A 23556-nucleotide genomic window follows, 5' to 3' on the forward strand; every position below is an offset into this window, starting at 1 on the left:
GTTCAAAAAAAAAAAAAAGAAAAAACCACCAAGGAGTATCCCCTCCCTTCTCGCCTTGCAGGACTCTGTGCCCCATGAATATTGCAAGGCTGTGGATTACTGTACCTGTGCAGAAATGGGGGGAGAGGGACAGAGGGACAGGGCAGGCAAGAGAGAGGTCGTGCAAAAAAAATGACATTGCAAGCAGAATGGGTTAGAATGTAAAAGATTTATTAATTTAATCCAAAGCATTAAAAGGTCATGTATTAATCAAAGAGATGCTTAAAACTGTCAAAGTCCTTTGTCAGGTTTGAAGTGCATCTCTATAGTTATCATAAAATATATATATCAGTCTGGCGTGGAGCCCCGGGCAGGGCTGGGGGAGGATGAGGAGTTCACTGAGGGGCTTTGCAGGGGGATGGACCCCCCCAGCTGGCCCTGCCCGACTCCCGTGGGTGCCCAGCACCCCCGCACTGAGCCTTGCAGCTCACCCTGCTTGTCCCCAGGCCTGGGTTTGTTCTCTCTCAAGTCAGGCTCGTGCCCTGTGCTGGTTTGGGGGCTGTGTTTGAGTTTGGGGTGGAGGTGTGGGGTTGGGAGCGGGGTCCCCGCTTGTCCCCGTGGGCACAGGCAGTGGGCACTGGGTGAGCTGTGCCGTGCCACTCGTGTCACACCCAGCAGTGCCCAGCGCTGCCCGGGCTCCTCTCCGGCCGGGCAGGGGGCGGCGGAGGCGGCTCCCCGGGGCACCCGGGTCACCCGGGCACCGTCTCGCAGCCAAGTGCTGTGTCAGCAGCGTTGGCGTGGACTAACGCTACCATCTAGCGGCTGCTTCACCACCGCTGTCCCCGGCTCGGCCCGTGTCCCCGCAGCCCTCCGTGCCCGCCCCCGGGAGCCACCCCCGGCACCCGCACCGGCCCGAGCTGCCCGGGCTCGGCCCTGGGCTGGGGGGCAGCAGTGTCACCCCCCGAGCCACCAGCGGAGTGGGAGCAGGGGTCAGGACACAGCGGGGTGCTGTGGGGCAGAGCTGGGGGCACGGAAATGGAGGGGCGAGGACACAGAGAAAGATTTTTGATGCTTTGCTGGGATACAGGAGCTGCCGTTGTGGGGAGCGCAGTCCAGAGACCCCGATGGTTTTTCTTTTTTTTGGGGGGGTGGGTCCTGCCCCTCCAACGTCTGTGGAGAGTTGGGGATAGCCAGTTTTGCTTCCATAAAGGTAACTGCGGCGGAAGAGCCCAATTCATCCCCGAATTCCAGCACCAGGCTGCCCCGGAGCAGCAGCAAAGCCATTCCCGATTTCTCCCAATAAAAACATTTCTGAGCAGCCCCGTGACACCAAGGCTCCCACTGTCCCCCTCCCCACCGCCTGTGATTTTTCTGTCACCTGACCATTCCCACTCCCAGAAAACCTCCGTCCCCAAGTCCTGCTGCTCCCCCGTTGCTGTCACAGATGCTGCTGCTGTCAGTGCACAGCTCTTCCCAATTGTCTGCTGTTTTTCCATGGAAAAAGGTGTCCCTCACAGCGACTGGTGCTGAGTTGCTGGATGACTGCAGATAAACCCATCTGTGCCTCAGTTTCCCCTCTGGGGGAACAGTGCCTGCAGGCCTGGACAGCAGGCTCAAGCCTGGTCAAGTCTAAACCCACATTTTTGGCCATTTTCCACTGTTGTCTGGCCGGTGCTGCCGCGGAGACGTGGCTCCGATCCACGGCCCAGGAACTCTGCGGGTTCTGCCGGTCCCTGGGGAGCTGGGGCGGGGGGCACAGGGACAAACCCCCGCCCTGCTGTGGGTAGGGACGGCTCCTGCCCGGCACGAGGGTCCCCAGCAGCATCTGGGGGCTCGGGGCCCCCGGGGAGGGTGACAATGCCGCGGGTGCCCCGTGCCAGGTCTGCAGCGCTGGCCATCTGCAGCGTCCTCACACCTGTTCCCTGGCACCGGCGGGGCTCGCTGGCTCCAGACCCGCCTGGCGTGCGTGGCCCGGGCTGGCCCGGGCTGGCCCAGGCTGGCAGAGCAGCCAGCCAGAGCCGGGCCACATGGGCTGGGCAGCGTGTGCGGGGCGAGCGGGGCTCGGCACGATGGGGATGAGGCTCCTGCGGGCATCGGGGACACCCGGTGATGCTGGATGGACCCTCGGTGATGCTGGATGGACCCTCGGGCAGGGCCAGTGGCGCTGAGCCGCCCCCGCCCCTCTGGAGATGCTGCAGGGACCAACCAGCCGGGAGGCGAAGGGGCCAGAGCAGAGCCCAGCTCTGAGCCCCCAGCGCACGCTCTGCAGCAAAGATGAGCCTGCAGCACCTCGGGAGGGGTCCCAACCTCGGCCCCCACCTCCTGATCGCTTCTGCTGGGGGCGGCAGGAGCTCTGCGGGGGTGACCCCGGGCGCGGGGCTGGCTGTGCCCACCCACAGCCGTCCCTCCACCCCTGATCGATAGCGCCCAGCATTAACATAAAATCGATGCCCCTCCCCTGCCCAGCCTGTGGTCACCCCGCAGCAAAATCCTTTAAGCCCCTCACCCCTCCTGCGGGCACAGCGCGGGGAGAGGGGGAGGGCAGAGTGATGGGGACCGGGGCGGGGGTCCCTCCCTGCAGCCCCTTCCCACGGGTACCTGCGGTCCTGGGCCCCTCCCCATCCCCGAGAGCTTTCACGGTCGTGACAGCAAAACGGGGGACACACTCTGGTGACATGACCACGGCTGGACAGGGTTGTGGTGGCACAGCCACGTGAGAAAGCACGCGGCAAATCCACACAGGTCCTGACCGCTCCTGCCACTGGCACTGCTGGGGACAGGGGCCTCGGCTGGGGACATGGAAGGGTGGCACCGTTTCAAGTTGGGAGCTGGACAGAGGATGGTGGGATCAGCCCCACTAAACGCAGGAGCAGGCAGGAATGGGCAGGAACAAGGCAGGAATGGGCAGGAATGGGCAGGAAAGGGCAGGAACAGGGCAGGAACAGGGCAGGAATGGGCAGGAATGGGCAGGAATGGGCAGGGAGGGGCAGGAATGGGCAGGGAGGGGCAGGGAGGGGCAGGAAGGGGCAGGAATGGGCAGGGAGGGGCAGGAATGGGCAGGGAGGGGCAGGGAGGGGCAGGGAGGGGCAGGAATGGGCAGGGAGGGGCAGGAATGGGCAGGGAGGGGCAGGGAGGGGCAGGAAGGGGCAGGGAGGGGCAGGAACAGGGCAGGGAGGGGCAGGAAGGGGCAGGAATGGGCAGGAGGGGGCAGGAATGGGCAGGGAGGGGCAGGGAGGGGCAGGAAGGGGCAGGAACAGGGCAGGGAGGGGCAGGAAGGGGCAGGAATGGGCAGGAATGGGCAGGAAGGGGCAGGAACAGGGCAGGAAGGGGCAGGAATGGGCAGGAAGGGGCAGGAACAGGGCAGGGAGGGGCAGGAAGGGGCAGGAATGGGCAGGAGGGGGCAGGAATGGGCAGGGAGGGGCAGGGAGGGGCAGGAAGGGGCAGGAACAGGGCAGGGAGGGGCAGGAAGGGGCAGGAATGGGCAGGAGGGGGCAGGAACAGGGCAGGAATGGGCAGGAATGGGCAGGAAGGGGCAGGAACAGGGCAGGAATGGGTAGGAAGGGGCAGGAAGGGGCAGGAAGGGGCAGAAAAGGGCAGGAAGGGGCAGGAATGGCCAGGAATGGGCAGGAATGGGCAGGAAGGGCCAGGGGTGGGCAGGAAGGGGCAGGAAGGGCCAGGAGTGGGCAGGAAGGGGCAGGAACAGAGCAGGAATAGGCAGGAACAGGGGAGGAATGGCCAGGAAGGGGCAGGAATGGGCAGGAACAGGGCAGGAATGGGTAGGAGTGGGTAGGAAGGGGCAGGAATGGGCAGGAAGGGGCAGGAACAGGGGAGGAAGGGGCAGGAGCAGGGCAGGAATTGGGGCTGGCACAGCTGGAGCTCAGCACACCAGGGCCCGTCCAGAAGCACCTCTCAGTCCATTGCTCCCCGGCTGAGGTTGGGGTCCCCATGGCCCCCCAGGCCAGCCCTGGTCTACGAAACCTCCAGCTGCAATTAACGGAGACTTTAATTACTGGGGATGAGTCATAAATAGACCTTGCCCAGCAGCAGTGCCAGGGGGTACAGACTGGGACCTCAGCCCTGCTTTGTCTCAGTTCTGTGCCCGGGTTTGCACAAGGGTTTGTCCCTTGTCTGAGGGGTTTTTGCCCCCCCAGGGGTGGAGAAGGCCAGCACGTGTGGGGACAAGGAGCTCGCTGTGTGGGTGACGCGTGTGCCCCACCCGGAGGGTTCGGGGAGCTGGGTGGGTGCAGAGCTTGTCTGTGCTGAGTATCAGGGGGTGACAGTGACAGTGTCACGGCCATGGGGTGCCCCTGGCTGTGTCCCTCAGGGTCCAGCCCAGGCGTGGGGTGGCCAGAGCCGATGGCCACGCTCTGGCACCGGGGCTGCGCCTGGGGCTGCCGGTGCCAGCCGCCTCCTCCCCTGTCCCTGCCGCACAACCTGCGCTGTCCCCCGACCCGGGCAGCCTGCCACCCTGCCTGCTTGGGGGCCTGGCCCTTCCCCAGGGATTTTTCCCTGGGATGGGGAAGCAGGGGCACACCCAGCCCTGCTCCACTCCACCACCATGTGCTCGGGGATCAAAAGCCCGGGGAGGAGGTGGGGTGAAGCAGGAGCTGGGAAGATGCCCGGTGGTACCCAGCGATGGTGGCACGTCCCCAAACATGTCAGCACATCCCTCGAGCCCCTGGTATGTCCCCAAACCCACTGGCATTGGCCCCCTGCCCCCCTCCCCATATGCCCAGCATTTTCCTCATAGCCTGAGCCCCCCTGGCTGGGGTGGGGGCCAGTCTCTCCTTCCCATCAGTGCTGAGGAATTCATTACCGGCACAGCTGGGCCCTGCTGGGGAGGCCAAGCTGCAAGGAAAATTAACCTCTTCCTCCCCAGCCTGCAACCACGGGACCCCTCCTTGTCCCAGCTGGCAGGAAGGGACAGTCCCCTCTCGGGGCGTGCTGGGGGCAAGGGGGTGCTCTGCATGGGGGCAGCTTTGCAAACCCAAATGCTTCCCACTGCAGCCTTTCCAGACTTTTATTCAAAAGGGAAGTTGGGGTGCCCCCTTCCCACACGGCACTGGGGGCAGGGGGCACTTTCTCTGCTCAGCCCCTTGCAGGAGCCCCCCCAGCTGTGTCCTGGAGGGGTGAGGGGGCACCACTCAGTCCTGGCTCGGCTGAACTTTGAAGCCGCTCCCCCCATGGGGATGGGAGTTCCCCCCCAAATCCTGTGACTCACCCTTGTCCAGCGCTTTTGCCCGCCTGGGGCAACTCGCTTCTCCAGGGGTGGGGCAGGGGCAGAAGAACCCGGCTGCCCCCAGTTTGTTAGAAAGGTTTTATTTCTCTGTATTTACAGACTTAATAAAAAAAATAAACAACAAATCCCTCCCCCCTCCCCGTCCCCCATGGCACTGTCCACCCACAGCCCTGCCCTGGGGGTGCCGGGGGTCACTGGCCATGGGGCACAGGGCTGGGAGCCCACCCAGGCGTGGCAGTGCCTGGAGGGGCTGCGGGCAGGGCCGCCCCCTCCTCCCCAGCATTGCACTCCCATGGACACACGCTGCCCCGGTCCCCGATCAATCCCTGCTGCAGGGGGCTGAGCCACGCTGCAGCCACAGCCTCCCCGAGTGCTGCGGGGTGACCCCAGCCCGTACCCTGGTCCTGCCCCCGGCGCAGGGCTGCCCCCACCCTGCTGCCCCCCAGGACCCCCTGTGCCCCCAGTGCAAGCAGAGGTGGGTGCATGGCTTTCAGGACTTGGCTCTACCATAAAACAGAGGAGATAAGGCCAGGGACAAGGGGTCCCCCAAATTCTGGGATCCCTTGGAGGGGGCAGTGGCTGCTTGGGGAGGTGCATAAAATCTTATAAATTAAAGGAGACATAAAGGGAGGGAGGGAGGGTTGAGATGACCTCCCACAGGTCAGTGCCAGGATTTTGGGGGCCTGAACCCCAGCCAGCTGTGCTCCCAGAAGAGATTGGGGGTAGCATGGGGAGCTCCCCGCTGCAGCCAAAGCCCCTCTCAGGTTCAAAGCTGGGTGAGAAGGCAATGAAGGGAAGGGAGGGGTTGGGGCACACAGCTTTGTCTCCTCTCTGAGTGCAACATCCTGTGCAAAGCTCTGTGTCCTCCCTGGGCACCCTGAGCACCCCCCAAAAGGCATTTTAGGGGGGCACAGCCAAAAGAAGCAACCACCTCTAAAGAAAAAAAGGACATTCACCCCAGAGCCAGCCCAGAGCTTGCTGGGGGTGCCAGCCCCGGGTCACTGGTTGTCCCCGGGCTGGTACTGGGGCTCGGTGGCAGTGAAATAGTCTTCCAGGAAGGACTGGAGGTACTCGAAGGTGGGGCGCTCCTCGGGCTCCCTCTTCCAGCACTGCACCATCATCTCGTGCAGGGATGGGGGGCAGCTCGCTGGGCACTGCATGCGGTACCCCCGCTCCACCTGCTCCAGCACCTCTCTGTTGTTCATCCCTGCGTGACAAGGACTCCGTGACAGCACCCCCGTGGGACGAGCCAGCAGGGAAACTGAGGCACACCGTGCCATTGCCCTGTGCTTTGGGTAGGAGCCCAGTTTAGCACTGGTCTCTCTGATGGGGAAACTGAGGCACGGGACAAGCCTTGCCGTGTCTGCCCAGCCCACCCCAGGGGTGCCCCTGCCCCAGTGGGCCATACCTGGGTAGGGCACCCGGCCTTTGGTCACCAGCTCAGTCAGGAGGATGCCAAAGGACCAGACGTCCGACTTGATGGTGAACCTCCCAAAAAGTGCAGCCTCCGGAGCTGTCCACTTGATGGGGAACTTGGCACCTGCAAGGGGAGACAGCTGAGCCACGGCTGGGGCTGCACCTACACCTGGAGTGCCCCCGACCTGGGGCACCCACAGCTGGGGACACCGCACAGCTGGGACATCCCACAGCTGGGGACACGCCACAGCTGGGACATCCCACAGCTGGGGATACCGCACAGCTGGGGACACCGCACAGCTGGGGACACCCCACAGCTGGGACATCCCGCACCAGGAGCACCCTCACCTGAAGCACCGTGCACTGGGGGTGTCCTCCACCCCGGGTACCCTGAACAGGGGGCACCCTGCACTGGGGAGACCCAGCACCCATCAAACCCTCTGCCAGGGCAGCTCCCCCATGGGACACCCAGCACCCGAGGCACCCTGCACTGGGGACACGCTGCACCTGGGGTACCCATCCCATCAATGGAAATACCCACGCCCTGGGGCACCTCTCCTCTGGGACACCACACCCTGGTGTGATCCAAGCTTTCCATCACCTGAAATACCCATAAATCTGGGGTGTCCATCACCCAGGCTGCCCATCCCTGGGGCACCATCATTTGGGGCATCCAGTGCCCAGCTCACTCAGCCCCAGGGATGGCCATGTCCAGGCTAAGGGACACAACAGGAGGACACTGTGGGGTTCCCACCCTGCCGTGCCGTGTACTCATCGTCCTCGATGAGGCGTGCAAGGCCGAAGTCAGCGATCTTGCACACGAGGTTGTCTCCCACCAGGATGTTGGCAGCGCGGAGATCCCGGTGGATGTAGTTCATCCGCTCAATGTACGCCATGCCCGCCGCGATCTGAGGGGCACAAAGCAGTGAAGGCCCCCCCAGAACAGCCCTGGGGGTGCCCCCCTACCCTGCACCACCCCCAGTACCTGGGCAGCCATGTCCACCAGCTGGGGCAGCTTCAGGTAGCGACCGTCCCCATCCTTCAGGAAATCCAGCAAGCTGCCTGCAGGCAGGAGGAGTCCCCATCAAAGACCCCCAAAAGCCAAGGGTGCCCTCCCCTGTGAGCCCCCTGCCCCGTGAGCCCCCCTGCCCTGTGAGCCCCCCTGCCCTGCTCACCCTGGCTCATGAACTCTGTGACGATGTAGATGGGCTCCTCTGACACCACGGCGTAGAGCTGCACCAGCTTGTCGTGCCGCAGCCGCTTCATGATCTGAGCCTCCTCCAGGAAGGCCTCGGGGGACATCGTCCCAGGCTTCAGCGTCTTCACCGCCACCTTCGTGGTGCCATTCCATGTGCCTGGGTTGGGCACACGGAGTCAGCACGAGCCCAGGGGACAGCCAGCCCAGCACAGGGTGGTGTGTGCATGCATGGGTGGGTGGATGGATGGATGGATGGATGGATGGATGGATGGATGGATGGATGGGCAAGGAATCAGGGCAGGGCAAGGAATCAGGACCAGGCAAGGAAGGGATCCCTTGGCAGGGATTGTGATCCCACTGCATCCCACCCAGGACAACGAGTTCCCCTCACCCCAGTACCACCCTCACCCCATTCCCAAACCCTTCATGGATTTTGTGCCATGTCTCCACCTCCCCCACACAAGTGGGTACCACCTGGCACCCTGTGATGCTCCCTGCCAGGACAGGACGAGGCTTCTCCTGCCCCCTGTGCTGCCCCACCCCGGCCGGCTGGGCCAGCCTTACCCATCCACACATGTCCGAAACATCCCATGCCAAGTTTCTCCTCGAGGGTGATGGATTCCCGTGCTATCTCCCAGGCGTCCTTAGCTAATCCCAGGGTCTGGGGCTTCACAGCAGGGCACGGGTGGGTGAGCAGATGGCACAACCCGTCGTTGTACTCTGCAGGGGACGGGGGGGCAGGCGGGGAGGAGGAGGGAGGGGATGTGATGGGATGAAGGCAGCATGCATGAGTGGAGGAAGCACAGGACACCGGAGGAAGAGGATGACGAAGGTGGGACCCCCTGGCCTGGTCTTGTGGTCCCAGTGGGGGTCTGCTTGCCCATGCAGAGGTGACATGAGGCATCTTGGGGTACCCGTTGTGAGCCCAGAGCAGGACATGGGGTAATTCCTCATGCCAGCAAATCGGTGTCACTCAGCCTGTCCTGGCAGGCACGAGCTTTTCCCGGTGGGGTGCCAGGCCTGGGGGTACCCCCATGTCCCCCCTGCCTCTTGCCCTGGTCTGTCCACCAGGCCCTACCCATCCAGACTTCCCCGAACTGCCCATTTCCCAGCTTCTTGAGGAGCTGGAGGGACTCGCGGGGGATCTCCCACACGTCTTTGGTTTTGACTGAGAGGTCGGCCAGTTTGGGGGTTCCCTTGTGGCACGGCACGGCCAGGCGGCAGCACAGCCCGGCCGCCCGCTCTGCGGCGGGAGCAGGGCACAGGAGTCACGGTGGGCACGGACCCCCATGGCCCCTCGCCCCCCTCCCACCACCCTGGGCATCGCCAAGGCTCTTGGATCACCCCAACACACCAATGCACCCCCCTCCCCCTGCCCCAGGCACAGCTCCGCACCCCCTCAGCCGGGCTGGACCCCCAGTCCCCCCAGCTGCACCCAGGGAATGGGTGATGCCCCCCACCAGAGACACGGGGAGCTCCCACACCCCAGACATGGAAAAGGGGAGACTCTCAGCCATCCCCTAATGCCACCAGAACAGCCCCTCTTTCCCCAGTTCAACCCTGCCAGCCCAGTCTCTTACCAAAGGGTCTGCTGAGCTTTCCCTGCCCCTCCAGTTGCCCCCCCCTCGTGCCCCTCACCCACCCTACCTATGTAGTGCTGGACCAGCTGCTGGACGGTGTTGAACTGGGCACGGGTGGTGATGTAGTACCCCCCGTTATCCAGTTTCCGGATCTTATAATGCTTCACGTGGTCTCCCTTGGCCTCGTCCCAGTCCCGGATGGAGAGGGAGTAGGCACCTGCATGGGGATACTGGTCAGGGAGGGATGTGGGGCACAGCCCCTGCTGTCCCCATCCCTGTCCCTGTACCTTTTGTCGTCTCACTCTCCCGAATGAGGAAGGTGCCTCTGGAGTTGCCGTGGAACAGGAGCTGCCGCTCTGCATCTTTGCGCCCGATCTTGCCAAAGTACCACCTGCCGCGGGGAAGGGCTCAGCGCCGGGCAGGCACCGCCTGGGGAACCGCGGCACTGCCCGGGCTCGCAGGGACACCAGGCCCTGGGGCAGGTGGGCTTGGGCTTTGTCTCCACCCCGCTACTCACTCTTCTGCCTGGATGGAGTCCACAGGGGCCACGTAGTTGCTGGGGATGTAGCCCGTGGCACCCGAGCTCAGCGACCTCGCCTCCCACCAGTCCCCCTCCCTGGGCAGGGAAACAGAGAACGTGGAGGAAGACGGACAGACAGACAGACAGACGCGCCCACCGTGTGCCTCCTCACCCCGCATAGGGCCAGACCCCGCTGTCCCCCACCCGTCTCTGCTGAGAGCACCCAGGCAGAGCTTGGGTCCCCAGCCCAGGTCCTCGGGAGGTACCAAGGCACAAAGGCACCTCCCCGGGCTGGTGTGTGGGTGCTGGGGGTGGCAGCAGGTCCGGGGGGGGCTCACGTGTTGTTGATGATGTGGAATTTCTCCCCTTTCTGGAAGGTCAGGTCATCCTCCGTCCGGGCCTCATAGTCGTACAGCGCGATGAAGAGTGTCACCCCGCCGCCTGTGGCACACGGAGGGGACCACGATGACCCCAGAGAGCCCAGGGGTGCAGCTGGACACCCTTCCCCACCGTCCAGCCTCGCTGCTGACCTGCGATGCCCCCGCTCCGCGCTGGCAGCACGCCGGAGCTGAAGCTGCCCGGCTCCGCTAAGGACGGGGCCAGGGGCACCACGGGCCCCTGGAAGTTGTTGAAGTCCGGGATGCGGGTGAAGATGGCCCCTGGCTGCGTGGGGTCGGGGTCGTACTGGGAGGTGGGGGGCTGGAGGGAGCCCCCCTCGCCCCCTGCCTGCCCTTTGCCAGCCCCCTTCTCTTTGCAGGGCACGCAGCCCATCCTGGGCACCGCCTGCGGGACAGAGGGGCCGTGAGCCTGGCACGGAGAGAGGCACCGGGGGCACCCGCCGGCCCCAGGAGATGTGCCACCCTCCAGCCCAGCACACGGCACAACGGGGCAGCCTGGGGTGTCCATGGGCACCGCTGCAAGGGGGGCTGTGCTGCCCGGGGGACCCCTCGTCCCCCCGGCACCCGTGGGTGCTCCACTCACTGCGACGGCTCCTCAGGTCACTGCAGCTGCTCCATGTCACCTCCGGGAGGAGAAGAGTCACCTGTGGACACCAGGGAGGGCATCAAGCGGGGGGCAACACCCTTGCAGGGGCTGTACCACCCTTGCAGGGGCTGTACCACCCCTCCGTGGGATAAAATACCCCTGTACAGGCTGCAACACCCTTGCATGGACTGAACGTGCTGAAACACTTCTGCCAAGGGCTAAAGGACCCCTGAAGAGATTGAAACACCCCATAAAAGGATGCAACACCCCTGCCACGGGCTATGACACCTCTACACGGGCTGCAACACCAACGACATGGACTGCAACACCCCTTGCATGGGCTGTAACAGCCCTGCACGGGTTACAACACCCTGCACGGACTGAAGCACACATGCACAGGCTGCAGCAGCCCTGCATGAGCCGTAACACCCCTGCATGGGCTACAGCATCCCTTCACAGGCTGCAACCCCCCTGCATGAGCTCAAATGATCTGCAACACCCCCACAAAGCTGCAACGTTGCTCCGAGGGCTGCAACACCCCGGTGCAGGCTGAAACCACATCCTCCAGTGGGTTTTTCTCTCACCGTGTCCTCACCACACCGCTCACGTCCTTTCAGGGCAGCTGCGTCCCCGAGGCTGAAGGGGAGCCCAGCCCAGTGGAAGGAGCCCCCAGAGCGTCCCCATCCCCACACCCTGCGCTGGGGGGAGCGGCTCTTTGGGGGAGGAAAGTCCCCGCTCGTACGACTGTGGTCAGGACAGGCTCTCCAGCCACATGTGGTGAGAAGGTGTCACAGAGGAGGAAATCGGACCTCTCCTGTCATGGCTGTGAGGAGACATCCAGCCCCAGCCCTGTCCTTGCCTTGCCTGCTGGGCACCCGCCCGCACCAGTCTGCCCAGTTTGCACCGGGCAGAGCACTCCAGTCTGCAGTGTGCCAGGGGTCACTCTCTCCAGCTGAGAGCAGAGTGTCCTGTCCTCTGCCCTCAGCAAGGTGGAGGAGACAGAGGTTTTGGGGTGGATGAGATGTTTCAGGCAGGTTTTCCCAATCATGGTTATCGATTCCCTTTCTCTCAGTAGGGGTGGAGAGCCCAGCTTGCCCCTTCCATCTCTGCTTTCCACACTGGTGGTGTGGCAAGGCCGCAGCCATTCCTGACAGGGCAGTGTTGCCAAATCTGAGGAAACTTGGCTGGTTGGGGATTTTATCCCTGATGATAATTAGTGGCTATTTAAACTGATGAACAAGCCTGGCTCTCACAAACCCTGACCCCTCTGGGTGGGAATCACCCACCCACCACATTCAGAAACTTCCCATTTTGCTGAATTTCAGTGCTGACCAAGCAGTGGAGCTGCCACAGCTGCCAGCAGGGATGGCAAGGAGCATCTTCCAGGCGAGTGCAACCCCCCAGTACAACAGCATCAAGGGTTTAGGTGCTGTACACCGGCACTGCACCCAGGCTTCCCCTTCCCTGCACACCCAAGAGCCCCTGAGCCCAGCCAGGGTGAGCCACCCCCTCACACTGTCCATGGCAAGGGGCTGCAGCTGCTGCCGTGTCCGATGGTTGCACGGTGGTCTCTGGCTCCAGCCTTCCCAAAAAGGAGCTGCTTGGAGCCGGGGAGCAGATGGCAGCTGAGCCCTTCTCGCCCTGCTCCCCCAGCACCAGTCCCGGACGAGCTGCCAGGTCCCGCCCGCGCTGAGACCCGGCCAATTCATCACCCCTGTCCCGCCGGGCACGGCTGGGCACGGAGCAGCCACATCCCTGACTGCCCGTCCATCTGCTCTGCTCCCCAGGCCCCTGGGACGCGGGGCAGCTCAGCCCCAGCTCCTAGACAGGGCACAATACCCCTTGCACACCCAGTTGTCACCCCACGTGTCACCTGCAGTGCTGAAGTAGCCCTGGGGTCCTCTCCACCCCTGCCTCCACTCCCCTCATGGGAATAACAGCAGCGGAGAACTCGGGCTCTGTGGGAGCGACATGGGAGTGCTGGGAGTGTCACACCCCGTGCCTGGGGACAAGCCATGGTGGCATTTGCCAGGCTGAGGGGGCCACAGCCCCACTGGCGGGAGGCAGCTGCCAAAGGAACCCACAGCCACGCAAGGGAAGAGGAAGCAGCAGGAGCACGGTGTGGGCTGGGGGGGAGGAAGAGGATGGTGCTGTGGCCATCAAGGGGCCGCAGGACCGGCAGAACCTCGAGCCCTGGTGGCAGCTGGGAGGGTCAGGCAGGGATGGCAGCAGGGCTGCAGCCCCCTGCGTCCTGAATCCCCCCGTGGCCTGTCCCACACTGTCACCCTGCACTGCTCCGAGGTGACCCAGCTCCCGCTCCTGGGAAGAGGAACTGAGAGGGCTGCACAGCCCAGCCTGGTGCCGTCGAGGTTCCTCTGTCACCCTGCGGCTTTGGAGCTCCCTGGTCCTAGCAGGAAAACTTAGGCATGAGGTAGCTGCAGCGCCGAAGGGAAATGTGGCTCATGAGGACACAGGAGCTGTGTCCCTATCGCGTATTCAGGACCCCACAGACCTGGGGAGGGGACAAGAGGCCACATCTACCTCCCCCACCTGCTCCTTGTTCCAGCTCCGTGGCAGATGGTGGCTTGTCCCTGCCCCTTTCCTGCTGCCCCAAGACCTCCCAGATGATACCTGGAGATGGGGCCCTGCTCCAGCTCCAGTCCTCCCAGTTCACCCAGTGCCTGGTGAGTCCCCTGTGGCTCCCGGTGGGAGCAGGTTCCTCCAGAACAAGGGGTGCAAGGAGGGATGAGGCCCCATCCCCTGCATGCCCACAAGCAGGGCTATTCCCTGGGAAGAAAAATCAAGGACTTGCCAACCCCCAAAAGCGATTTTCTCCACAAGCCCACCTGTCAGCCACCAGAGCCACGACAGAGGGGTCCCCCTGCCTCCCTCCCTGACAGAAGATGCTCAGTAGAGAGGGAGCCCCCTTGGCCAGCCCTCCAGCCCCATCGCTGGCTGGGAAAGCAGGATTTCCGCTGGAAGAAGAGCAATTCCCGGATCCAAGGGGCTGCAGGGGCGGAGGGAGGGAGCCAGCCAGGGCTCCAAATACAATGTCCCGGGAGGAGCGGGGTGGGGAGGGAATTGTGCAGGGCAGGAAGCAACGAGTTCCTGTCCCTCCTTGGGACACACCAAGGATCAGGGACGAAGCAGAGATGCAGGGAGCGGGGGGAGCATCCGCTCCGGCTGGGGCCTGAGCCCCGCTCCAGCTGCCCCAGCCGCGGGGGGCTCAGCCTCCCACCTCGCCCCGGAGCGCGGACTGGGCTGGCAGCCCACGGGCACCTGCAGGGCCAGGGGGCACAGGTGTGTGTGTCCCCAGGGTGCCGTGTCCTGTCCCCTCCCCAGCGTGCGGGTCCGGCACGGCTGAGGGCACCGGCGAGCTGTCGATGAGCTCCGGGCTGCTGAGCTGCAGCTGGGGGTGCCCCCGGCCCCTCACACACACCCCGCAGCCCCGCTGACCTGCTGCCCCCCAGGATGGCGGGGACGGGGGTCTCCTGCCACCCTCAGGCGTTTCCCAGGGAAGCAGTGAGGGCACAGTGAGGGCAGGCCCCCCAAGAGTCCCCACGGGACCCTCTGTCCCCACAGTGCCCGTCCCAGCCGGGACCCAGAGCCACCCCACACACGGAGGGGGCGTCTCTCAGCAGAGCACGGCAAGGGGGTGAAGAGACCCCCCGCTCTTCCAGAGGTGAGCCCTCCACCCCTGCAGCACACACCGCACACACACCTCCTACCGTCAGCCTCCTGCTCCGGCTGGCATGGACCCCCCGCTCCCACGGGGCTCCCGACGGGACCACCGGCCGGGCAACCACGGCAGCCCCGCCTCGCCCAGCGCTGGGGTGCGGGCCGGCAGCCGTGGGAGAGCCGGAGCGCCCGGCCGTGAGCTTCCCGTGTCTCTTCGGCGCTCTGGCAGCCGAGCAAGAGCTTCCCCTCCCCTCGCCCCCCCTTCCTCCCCGCGCTCGCAGCAATGGTTCATTGTACCAGCCAGCCCAGCCGGCTGCTGGATCCCCCTCCGGATCCCCCTCCGGATCCCCCTCCGGATCCCCCTCCGGATCACCTCGCACGCTCGCTGGGGACCACAGCCTGCCCGTGGAGGTGGAACAGCGGCATCAGGGGAGCTCTGGCGCGGATTCCCAGGCTCTGCCTGCTGGGATTTACCGGGGAGTGCGCGGGTCCAGCCTGTGCCGCTGCCTGCACCCGTCCCCAAAACCTGGCACTGCCTCCCTGAGTCCCCCGAAGGAGAGTCCCGGGACAGGGGACAGCAAGAGGACATCAAATCGCGCACAGAGCGCTGTGGCCTTGCAAGGAACAGGAACAAGGTGCCCGTCTGGTGGCAGGACACGCACAGCAGCCACCCGTCCTGCTGGCACAGGCTCTCGGGGCAGGGCAGACCCGTGCAGGGGCAGCGGACAGCCCACCGTGCCCGGGGAATGGCAGATGGCTCTGGGTTGTGTTCCAGGGGCGTCCCCCCGAGAGGGCGTGCAGCTCTTATGGGGTTCAAGCCAGTCCTGTGTCCATGGATTGCTCCAGACAAAGCTACTGGTGGGATGAGCCCAAGGTTTGGCATCGGTCACACCAAGCCACAAACTTCAGCGAGCTCTGGGATTGGGGTGAACCACCCAGCCCCCTGTCTGAGCGCCTCTGCACCCTGCCTGAGCACCCAGCATCCTGCGGGATCCCCCTGCACCCTGGCTCAGTTCCCCTGCACCCCCCAGAGCCTCCCAGCGCTGTCTGAGCCCCCCAGTGTCCTGTCTGAGCCCTCCTGGAGCTGGCTCTGTCCCGGCTCTGCCACGCTGTCCTCCCACACGGCTGGGCTGGAGTGGGATCCTTCCCATCTCTCCAGAGCCTTCCTCCTCCTCCTCCTCCGCTTGGGGACCTGCTCCCCAGTGATGTCACCCTTAACTTGTCACCTCCTGACTCATCCGGAGAGGGAAGGAAGCCTGGCTGACCCCAGCTTGGGGGGTGTCCCACAGACCCAGCACACCCACCCTGATGCCGCTTGAGGCGTTTTGGGGCTCATCCCGCACCTCCCATGGCCCGCAGCACCCGGCGTTGCTCCATCTCCCTCCGCGGGGGCCCTGCCGGGACACGCTCTCCCCGCCGAGCCCCCGGGGTGCCCGTCCCCCCGCCAGGCTCCTCACGGAGCCGGTTCCTTCCCTCCTCCGGGGAGGGCCCCGACTTCTGCATTGGCTCCGCCGGGTTTCGCCGCCGCTGCCTCCAGCTTAAAGCTGAGAAGCCGGAGCCGGGCGAGCCGGGGCGGCCAGGATGGGTTTTCTCTGCTGGCTCACGGCCTCTGCACTCTGCATCGCCGTCCGGGGTGAGTCTGACCCCCACCCCGGCACTGTCAGCGCCGGGGACAGCCCGGGCGTGGGAGGGAGATGCGGGGACCCCAGCAGATCTGCGCTGCACGGGAGGTTTCAGTCTGGGGAAGTGGTTTTGTTGCTTGTTGGGCCCCAAAACTCGCAGTTCCTCCAAGACACAGCTGGGATGAGTGGCAAAGAGGGCAGGGGGGTGAGCCTTGAGGGCTTGGGGGGGGTGGGGGCGTGAAAACGAGACTAAATTGCGGCTTTAATCCAAGGGGTTTGACCCAACCAGGCAGGGCAGCCAAGTGTGTGGGGACAGGGGTGGCAGGGCGGCCGTGCCCCCGTGGGACCCCCTTTCCATAAAGCCGAACAGGGTTGGGAGGTGGCTGCACCCGCGGCTGCCCCCCCAGCCCTGGCACTGTCTGTGGGTGCCCAGGGACGGCGTGTGATGGGTGCCCGGGCTGCAGCGGGGGTCTGCTCGTCCCCGCCTCCCCCAGGGCTGGGGACCGGCCGCTCCCGGCTGTCCCGGGCTGGGCAGGCGCTGTCTGGGTCCGGGCAGGTGCTGCCGATCGCTCCCGGCGAAGTGGAAGATGCTGAGGGAGGGAAGGGCTCGTTCCCAGCTATTGCGTTGGCGTGGGGTTGCACAAGCTGGGAGCCCGGGGGGAGGTTGGGAAGGTCACTGGAAGATGCCAGGCAGAACCTGTAAGGTCCCTGGCACCCCTCAGCCATGCCCTGTGTGTTGGGGACAGCTTGGCTGGGTCCCACCCTGGAGACATTCAAAGCCAGGGCCACCAGTGCTGGGGGTGACACTGGGACATCACCCCAACGGGGGTGCAACAGTGCAGGGCTTGCTCCGGTGTCACGGCAGGCTGTGGCACGGCGCTGACCCCGGGCCGGTGCCAGTGCTCAGTCCCTTGGATGAGCTCAGGAAGTTCTTTGGGCCAAGCAGGGAAGCCCCAGGCTGCAGGGACGGGCACTGGCAGCCTCCCATCCCCATCTCAGCTGGGGGGACGCTCACAGCCCCCCTCACCTGCCCTCTCTGCCTTTCAGGACAGGACTACGGGCTCTCCCGCCCACCCCCTCAGTTCGGCTCCATCTACCATGTCCGAGGTAACGGGACCCCGCAGCCCCCGGGGATGTTCAGCACGGGTAGGACCAGGCTGTCCCAGTGCCAAACTGGGGCAGGTTCCCGCAGCCGAGTGCCTCTTTCCTGACCCATCACCCGTGGGGGCACCGTCTTGGTCAGCTGTGGGTCTGCAGACTGGGGGGCTCAGGGAGCAATGTCGGGGTTCTGAGGGTTCGGGGCTGACCTGTGTCCTGTGCCGGGGGCTCGCAGGGGTCATTAAGCTGCCCTACGCCGAGATCGAGGAGCCCTTTGAAGCCTGGTACAACCTGACGGGGAACAAGAGCCGGATCCAGTACTACGGAGGTAAGAGGTGGGCACCCAGCTGCGCCCACCTGCACCGGCAGGACTCCCGTGCCTCAGTTTCCCTTCCCTGGCACAGGGCAGGTGATAACCTACCAGCTGGCCGCGGTCAAGCCCTATGGAATGAGGTACAAGATCACGCCAGAGACGACCGAGAAGGAGGTGAACGCCAGGAAATGCTTCCAGCTGCCTGGCTCCAAGGAGGACGTGGTCACAGCCCAGAGCGTCTTCCCCAGCATGAGCGGCTTTAAGGTGGGACCGCTCAGAGCCTGGATCTGACCTCCCAAAGCATCTCCAGGCTGTGGCAGGGGTGCTGGGGGATGCTCCTCTCTGTCCGAGGGCTGCAGGGCGCTGGGACCGGCCAGGACCTGTCCCCACACCCCAGGGTGCAGGGAGGGTCACGTCCCCACCCGGAACGGGGCCGGACTCCTGGCTCCTTTCCCAGCTCCAGCAGCCGTGTTGGGACGTGTCACATCCCACACAAACGCTGGCATTTTGGCATGGATTGGGCAAGTCTCTGCATGGCAGTTCAGCTCCTGCTGGCCCCAGCCTGCGTCAGGGCTGGGCACAGCACGTGAGCAGTGGGGACAGCGGGTTGTCACTGGGATGGACACATGCCTGCATGGCGAGGGCTTGGAAACACGCAGGAAAAACCTGCAATCTTTTCAGGTTTTTGGAGAAATGGTGCAGCCAGGCCCCACCCCTGCTTTGGGTGACAGGGTGCTGTGCACGGTGTAGTGTCCCCACGGCACCGCTGAGCCACACAGGGAGGCTGCCCCGTGTTGCACCCCAAATCCTTGCCCCAGTTTCCATCCCACCCTGTGTGCTTATGGCCCTGGATCCATTCAGAGAGCCTGGCGTGGGCACTGGGCTGTGCCAAGGGGCTGGGTGGGCAGCAGGTGGCCTGGGGCAGGTTGGGGTGCCCTCCCTGAGGCCGTGTCCCCCCCAGTTCCTGCGGGAGGAGTACTACGAGGGCCGGTACTGTGCCGTGTGGCAGAACGTCACCCGCTGGGCGCAGAAGAAGAATGTCTACACCCTGTGGGTGACCAACTCCAGCTGCGGGGTGGCCCCGGTGCACTATGAGATGCGGGGGTACAACAGCCTGCTGGGCTCCCACTACGACAAGTACGAGATCGCCTACACTGACTTCGACAACAGCTACCCCCCCTCCGTCTTCGACCTGCCCGTGAACGGTGAGCCGGGGAGGGCCCCTCCATCCATCCTGTCCGTGCGGCTCGGGCTGACAGCATCCTCCCCTCGCTCCCCAGCCACCAAGTGCGGGGTGCTGCCGGGCAGTGTGGCGGAGCACCGCGTGCTGGCGAACCCCATGGAGGACCTGGTGGGGCAGCACCGGCCCTGGGCACACCGGGTGTTCCACGACTACCGGCGGCAGATGGGGCGGCGCTACGGCTCCGTGCGGGAGCTGGAGCACAGGCAGAGCATCTTCGTGCACAACATGAGGTACAGGCGGCGGGGGGGTGACCCCTCCGGGGGTGCCGCTCGCACCGAGGGGGCAGTGCCAGCTGGTGCTGTCCCCACCGTGGTGGCAGGTTCGTGCACTCGCGGAACCGCGCCGCGCTGTCCTACACGCTGTCCCTGAACCACCTGGCCGACCGCACCCCGCAGGAGCTGGCAGCGCTGCGGGGCCGCCGCCGCAGCCGCAGCCCCAACAACGGGCTGCCCTTCCCCACCGAGCTCTACGCCGGCATCATCCTGCCCGAGAGCCTTGACTGGCGCATGTACGGTACGTGCGGGGCCGGGGACGCCCGGGGCTTCGGGAGTGAGTGCTCCTCACGCCCAGGAGCTGAGTGCCGCAGAGCTGCCCTGCTCCCCACCACTACACCGAGCAGTCTGTGGGGCTGTGCTGTCCCTCGCATCTGGGAGGCTGGTGAGACACTGGAACAGGCTGTGCAGAGAGCCCGGGGCTGTGCAAGGCCAGGCTGGATGGGGCTTGGAGCAACCTGGTCTAGCGAAAGGTGGAACAAGACGGTATTTGAGGTCCTTTCCAGCCGAAACCATCCTCTGTTTCTATGATTAAAGGCAGCTGGGTCAGCCCTGAGTTCACTCTGGTGTCCCAGGAACAGGTGTGACATCTGAAGTGACATCTGGCTTCACCCATGTCCCCATCAGCTGCGAGTGACACCCCCAGAGCTTGCCCATAGCCAAGGGTGGGGGTCCCAGGGTTGCTGGTGCATTCCCCTCTTCTCGGTTAGCACCAACATCTGGCTGTGCTGCCTCTGGACCTCAACTCCTGCCTCAGTTTCCCTTCCACCTGCCTCCATCCCTCCGTGTCAACCCAGTTTCTCATCCCCATGGCATTGTCCCCAGGTGCTGTCACCCCCGTGAAGGATCAGGCTGTCTGTGGGTCGTGCTGGAGCTTTGCTACAACGGGAGCCATGGAAGGCGCCCTCTTCCTCAAGGTGGGAGCAGGGCTGTGCCCCATGGTGTGTGGGCAGGGCCCCCGGAGGGTGCCTGTCCCCATCCCACCCCGTGTCCCCCCACAGACCGGCGTGCTGACCCCCCTGTCCCAACAAGTGCTCATTGACTGCTCCTGGGGCTTTGGGAACTACGCCTGCGACGGGGGCGAGGAGTGGCGAGCGTACGAGTGGATCAAGAAGCACGGGGGCATTGCCAGCACCGAGTCCTACGGCACCTACAAGGGGCAGGTGAGGGTGGCCCCTTGTCCCTTCCCTACATCTTGGGGCTTTAAAGCCAAGGTAGGACCCGCCTGCATGTGTCAGAGGCACTAACAGGCTCTGGAGATGAGGTGTCACCACATCCCCAAGGCTTCTGTGGTTCACTGTCAAAGCCAAGCCCCAGGGCTCATCCAGGCGGTTTTGTCACCGTGTCCCTCAGTTTCTCTTCTTGCAAAACAGGGACAAGGATCGTCCACCTGTGCATGGGGCCACAAGTCACTCCCTACCCAGGGGTAGCCAGGGATGGAGCAAAGCTGCCTGGGGATGGGGGTGTGGCAGAAAGATGCAGGCAAAAGCTCTGCAGGGCTTTGGGTGCAGAGCCAGCTCCCCACGTTGTGTCCTTGAGCAACTGGGACAACGTCCCCACCACCCTGGGCTTGAGAGGACAGCGGGGTCAGAGCCAGGATGCTGTCACAGCCCAAATTCCAGACCCATCCCTGCATCCGCAGGGTCAGGCAGGGAGGCAGGGTCCCAACGAGGGATCCTGGCGCTCCTGATGACAGTGTGCGTCCCCTGGGTGTGCAGAACGGCTTGTGCCACTACAACCAGTCTGAGATGCTGGCCAAGATCACGGGCTACGTCAACGTCACCTCGGGCAACATCACAGCGGTCAAAGCTGCCATCTACAAGCACGGCCCCGTGGCCGTCAGCATCGACGCCTCGCACAAAACCTTCTCCTTCTACTCCAATGGCATCTACTACGAGCCCAAGTGCGGTGAGACAAGCAGCACGTGGGGCACGGGAGGTCCTGGGTGCCCAAGGAGATGCCAGAGCACCTAGGTGCCCTCTTTTGGGTCAAGGGAGGGGTGGAGGGGATGAAGCCTGAACTCCTCTGCAGCGCTGAGGGTAGCCCCGGGAGCGGGGATGCTGTCTGGACTGGGATGTCCTCTGGACTGGGATTACTGGGCAGGGATGTTCTCCAGGCAGGGAATGGTCTCTGGTTAGGGATGTTCTCCAGGCAGGGAATGGTCTCTGGTTAGGGATGTTCTCCAGGCAGGGAATGGTCTCTGGACAGGGATGTTCTCCAGACAGAGACAGTCTCCAGGCAGGGGTGAGCCTGTCCCATGTCATTCCTGCAGAGAACACACCGGGATCACTGGACCACGCAGTGCTGGCTGTGGGCTACGGAGTCCTGCAGGGAGAGACCTACTGGCTCATCAAGAACTCCTGGTCCACATACTGGGGCAACGATGGCTACATCCTCATGGCCATGAAGGACAACAACTGTGGGGTGGCCACTGAGGCCACCTACCCCATCCTGGCCTGAGCCACCCTGGCTCTGCAGGGAGTGCCCTGGGCAATATTCTCAGTACTCAGCCCTGGATCAGGCCCTTGGTGGAACCGTCAGGAAGCCAGGGACACAACGGGACAGGTCCATTCAGTGCTGGACACAGGGCAGGATGCAGACACACCACGGGCTTGCCAATAAAGACACTGGAAAAATGCTGGATTCAATTGCTGTCCACACAGCTGTGCCCCTGTGCCCCAGGGACACATCCTGTACACATCCCTGTCCCCAGCCTGGTTTTCTTGGTCCTGTGGGACCCTAGGGGCCTCCTGGGGAGGGGACAATCCCACCTGGCAGAGCCAGCTGGCTCTCACAGCCAGTCCCAGACACCCGGGGCGAGGGGAGCGGCTCTTCCAGCTCTGAGGTGGAGCACAAACAACCCCGGGGATTTCTGCTAAGATGAGAAATTCCTGGCATAGGGTGTTGGGGAGGGGGAAGGCCTCCACCCTGTGCCCCACTGCCCGAGTGCCTGCTGTGGCTGCAGGTGGGGATTTTGTCCCCGGGGTGTTTGCCAATGCCACCAGCCGGGCACCGTCACTCTCTGGGGCTGCTCCCCTTTTGCATTGTGGCTGTGCCTCGCTGGGTGCTCTTAGTTTGGGCTCAAGCCATCCTGGAGAGCAGGATCAGTGCACAAGGATGCGAAAACAGGGTGGGAAGCTCTCCCTGCCCTGATCCTGGCAGTCTCCCATCCTTGCTGGAGGCACCTCTGCAGGGGTGGGCAGCCGTGGCAGTGGTGGTGGTGGTCCCTGCAGCACAGGGGGCACCAGCTCAGCCCTGCACCCCGAGTGAGCTGAACTCAGCACACCTTGTGCCTGGTGGGGCTTGCAGGCAGCCCACAGCGAGCCCTGGCTGGCTTTGTTTGGGGCTCGCTGTCACCTTGGGCTGGGGCCAGCTGGACATGAGACAAGCAGGAGGGGTGAAGGCCACTGAGCCGTGCTCCTCCTCAGGTCTGGCTTTCCCTGGCTGCAAACTGCTGCAGGGTGGGGAGGACACAGGGACACCCCCAGCACCCACGCCCGGGTCCCCAGCCCGTTGGGGATCCTCCTGTGCTCCAGCACTGGTTTCCAGTGAGAGCTGCTGGCACTGCCCGGCTCTGCTTCCCAAACCAAGAACCCATTTAGCAGCAGGCAGGGAAGGGAAACCTACAGGAAGGAAAATGTCTTGTAGCTGCATCTGCACAGGCTCTACCTTCCCCCAAAACGGGGTTTTGATAGTTAAAAGTGACATCCCCCACGGCTACACCCCAGTTTTGTACAGCAAACCACTGGGGAGCTGCACTTCCCTCCAGGTGACACAACTGCTCTCTTCAGTGGCAGGTCATCATGTTCCCTTCTTCACCTGCTTATTTGACAATTTGCTGATTGTTGAAGGGGTCTTTAATCATTCCCAGCAGGGAGGCTGGCTGGAATTCATGTCTGGGAGAGGAATGATCGCTGCACAGGGATAATGTGGTTTATTTCGTGGGAGTCCAGGTCTCCAGATCTTTGATTGTCTTGACTGCAGTCAATAAAACATGCTTTGACTTTCAGGAAACCATGACTTTCAGGCTCCCTTTGGATAGGAGATGTCCTGAATTTGCTGCTGAGCACAGAGGTGCCTTCAAGAGCTGGAGGTTTTTTATCCCCAGTAAGCATTCACTGAAATTCTGCACTCACGGCATTAGGGATACCGCAGTCCTGAGTGTGGGTAGTTCAGCTGGCTGGGAACTTAAAAAACTATCTATTTATTATATTTGAAAAAGGGAAAAATAAGAAAGGACATACCTGAAGGGAGGTTTTCTGTTTGCAGAGCCAGATGTAGGTTCTGGCTCCCAGCCTGGCTGAGCTGTGACCTCCAGACTTCCCTGGACACCCAAACCTCAGAGTGGCTCCAAGTTCTGCAGAGCACAGCAAAGCACAGCCACTGTGAACCCTGCTATTTATTGGAAGCAAAG

General features: G+C 63.8%; 2 protein-coding genes across 8 annotated transcripts; one reads left to right on the forward strand and one right to left on the reverse strand.

The window, feature by feature from the left end:
• Positions 1–5370: 5370 nt before the first annotated feature.
• On the reverse strand, positions 5371–17817 carry FGR (FGR proto-oncogene, Src family tyrosine kinase). 6 transcript variants are annotated; one of them, XM_033080907.1, is made up of 14 exons: positions 17736–17817; positions 17524–17605; positions 10914–10974; positions 10463–10715; positions 10271–10373; positions 9930–10028; positions 9700–9803; positions 9480–9629; positions 8911–9075; positions 7810–7989; positions 7620–7696; positions 7389–7542; positions 6627–6758; positions 5371–6425 (listed from the first exon to the last, which is right to left on the reverse strand). In XM_033080907.1, the coding sequence occupies exons 4-14, from the start codon at positions 10701–10703 to the stop codon at positions 6217–6219; spliced, it is 1614 nt and encodes a 537-aa protein (XP_032936798.1). In that variant the 5' UTR covers positions 10704–10715; positions 10914–10974; positions 17524–17605; positions 17736–17817; the 3' UTR covers positions 5371–6216. The 6 variants fall into 6 exon arrangements, with proteins under 6 accessions (XP_032936798.1, XP_032936800.1, XP_032936799.1 ...); XM_033080909.1 differs by lacking the exons at positions 17524–17605; positions 17736–17817 and adding an exon at positions 15899–15920; XM_033080908.2 differs by lacking the exons at positions 17524–17605; positions 17736–17817 and adding an exon at positions 14968–15306.
• LOC117007623 (digestive cysteine proteinase 1-like) lies at positions 16113–21784 on the forward strand. Of its 2 annotated transcripts, none has more exons than XM_033080903.1 (11): positions 16113–16227; positions 17264–17323; positions 17550–17642; positions 17719–17891; positions 18589–18832; positions 18908–19100; positions 19190–19383; positions 19968–20059; positions 20144–20305; positions 20861–21050; positions 21415–21784. In XM_033080903.1, the coding sequence occupies exons 1-11, from the start codon at positions 16176–16178 to the stop codon at positions 21600–21602; spliced, it is 1641 nt and encodes a 546-aa protein (XP_032936794.1). In that variant the 5' UTR covers positions 16113–16175; the 3' UTR covers positions 21603–21784. The 2 variants fall into 2 exon arrangements, with proteins under 2 accessions (XP_032936794.1, XP_032936795.1); XM_033080904.1 differs by having other exon boundaries at positions 20175–20305.
• The last annotated feature ends 1772 nt before the right edge of the window (positions 21785–23556 follow it).

This window comes from Catharus ustulatus, chromosome 26 (assembly GCF_009819885.2).
Source record: "Catharus ustulatus isolate bCatUst1 chromosome 26, bCatUst1.pri.v2, whole genome shotgun sequence".
In the NCBI taxonomy this organism is placed as follows: Eukaryota; Metazoa; Chordata; class Aves; order Passeriformes; family Turdidae; genus Catharus; species Catharus ustulatus.

Bases quoted from the DNA above. Each gene is read 5' to 3' on its own strand.
- FGR (XM_033080907.1), bottom strand. From the start codon at position 10,703: ATGGGCTGCGTGCCCTGCAAAGAGAAGGGGGCTGGCAAAGGGCAGGCA. The intron at 10,029-10,270 runs GTGAGCCCCCCC...TTCCCTGCCCAG, and splicing joins TTCCACATCATCAACAACAC to GGAGGGGGACTGGTGGGAGG. The intron at 9,076-9,479 runs GTAGGGTGGGTG...CTCCCGCCGCAG, and splicing joins GCTGGTCCAGCACTACATAG to AGCGGGCGGCCGGGCTGTGC.
- LOC117007623 (XM_033080903.1), top strand. From the start codon at position 16,176: ATGGGTTTTCTCTGCTGGCTCACGGCCTCTGCACTCTGCATCGCCGTC. The intron at 16,228-17,263 runs GTGAGTCTGACC...TCTGCCTTTCAG, and splicing joins ACTCTGCATCGCCGTCCGGG to GACAGGACTACGGGCTCTCC. The intron at 20,060-20,143 runs GTGGGAGCAGGG...GTCCCCCCACAG, and splicing joins AAGGCGCCCTCTTCCTCAAG to ACCGGCGTGCTGACCCCCCT.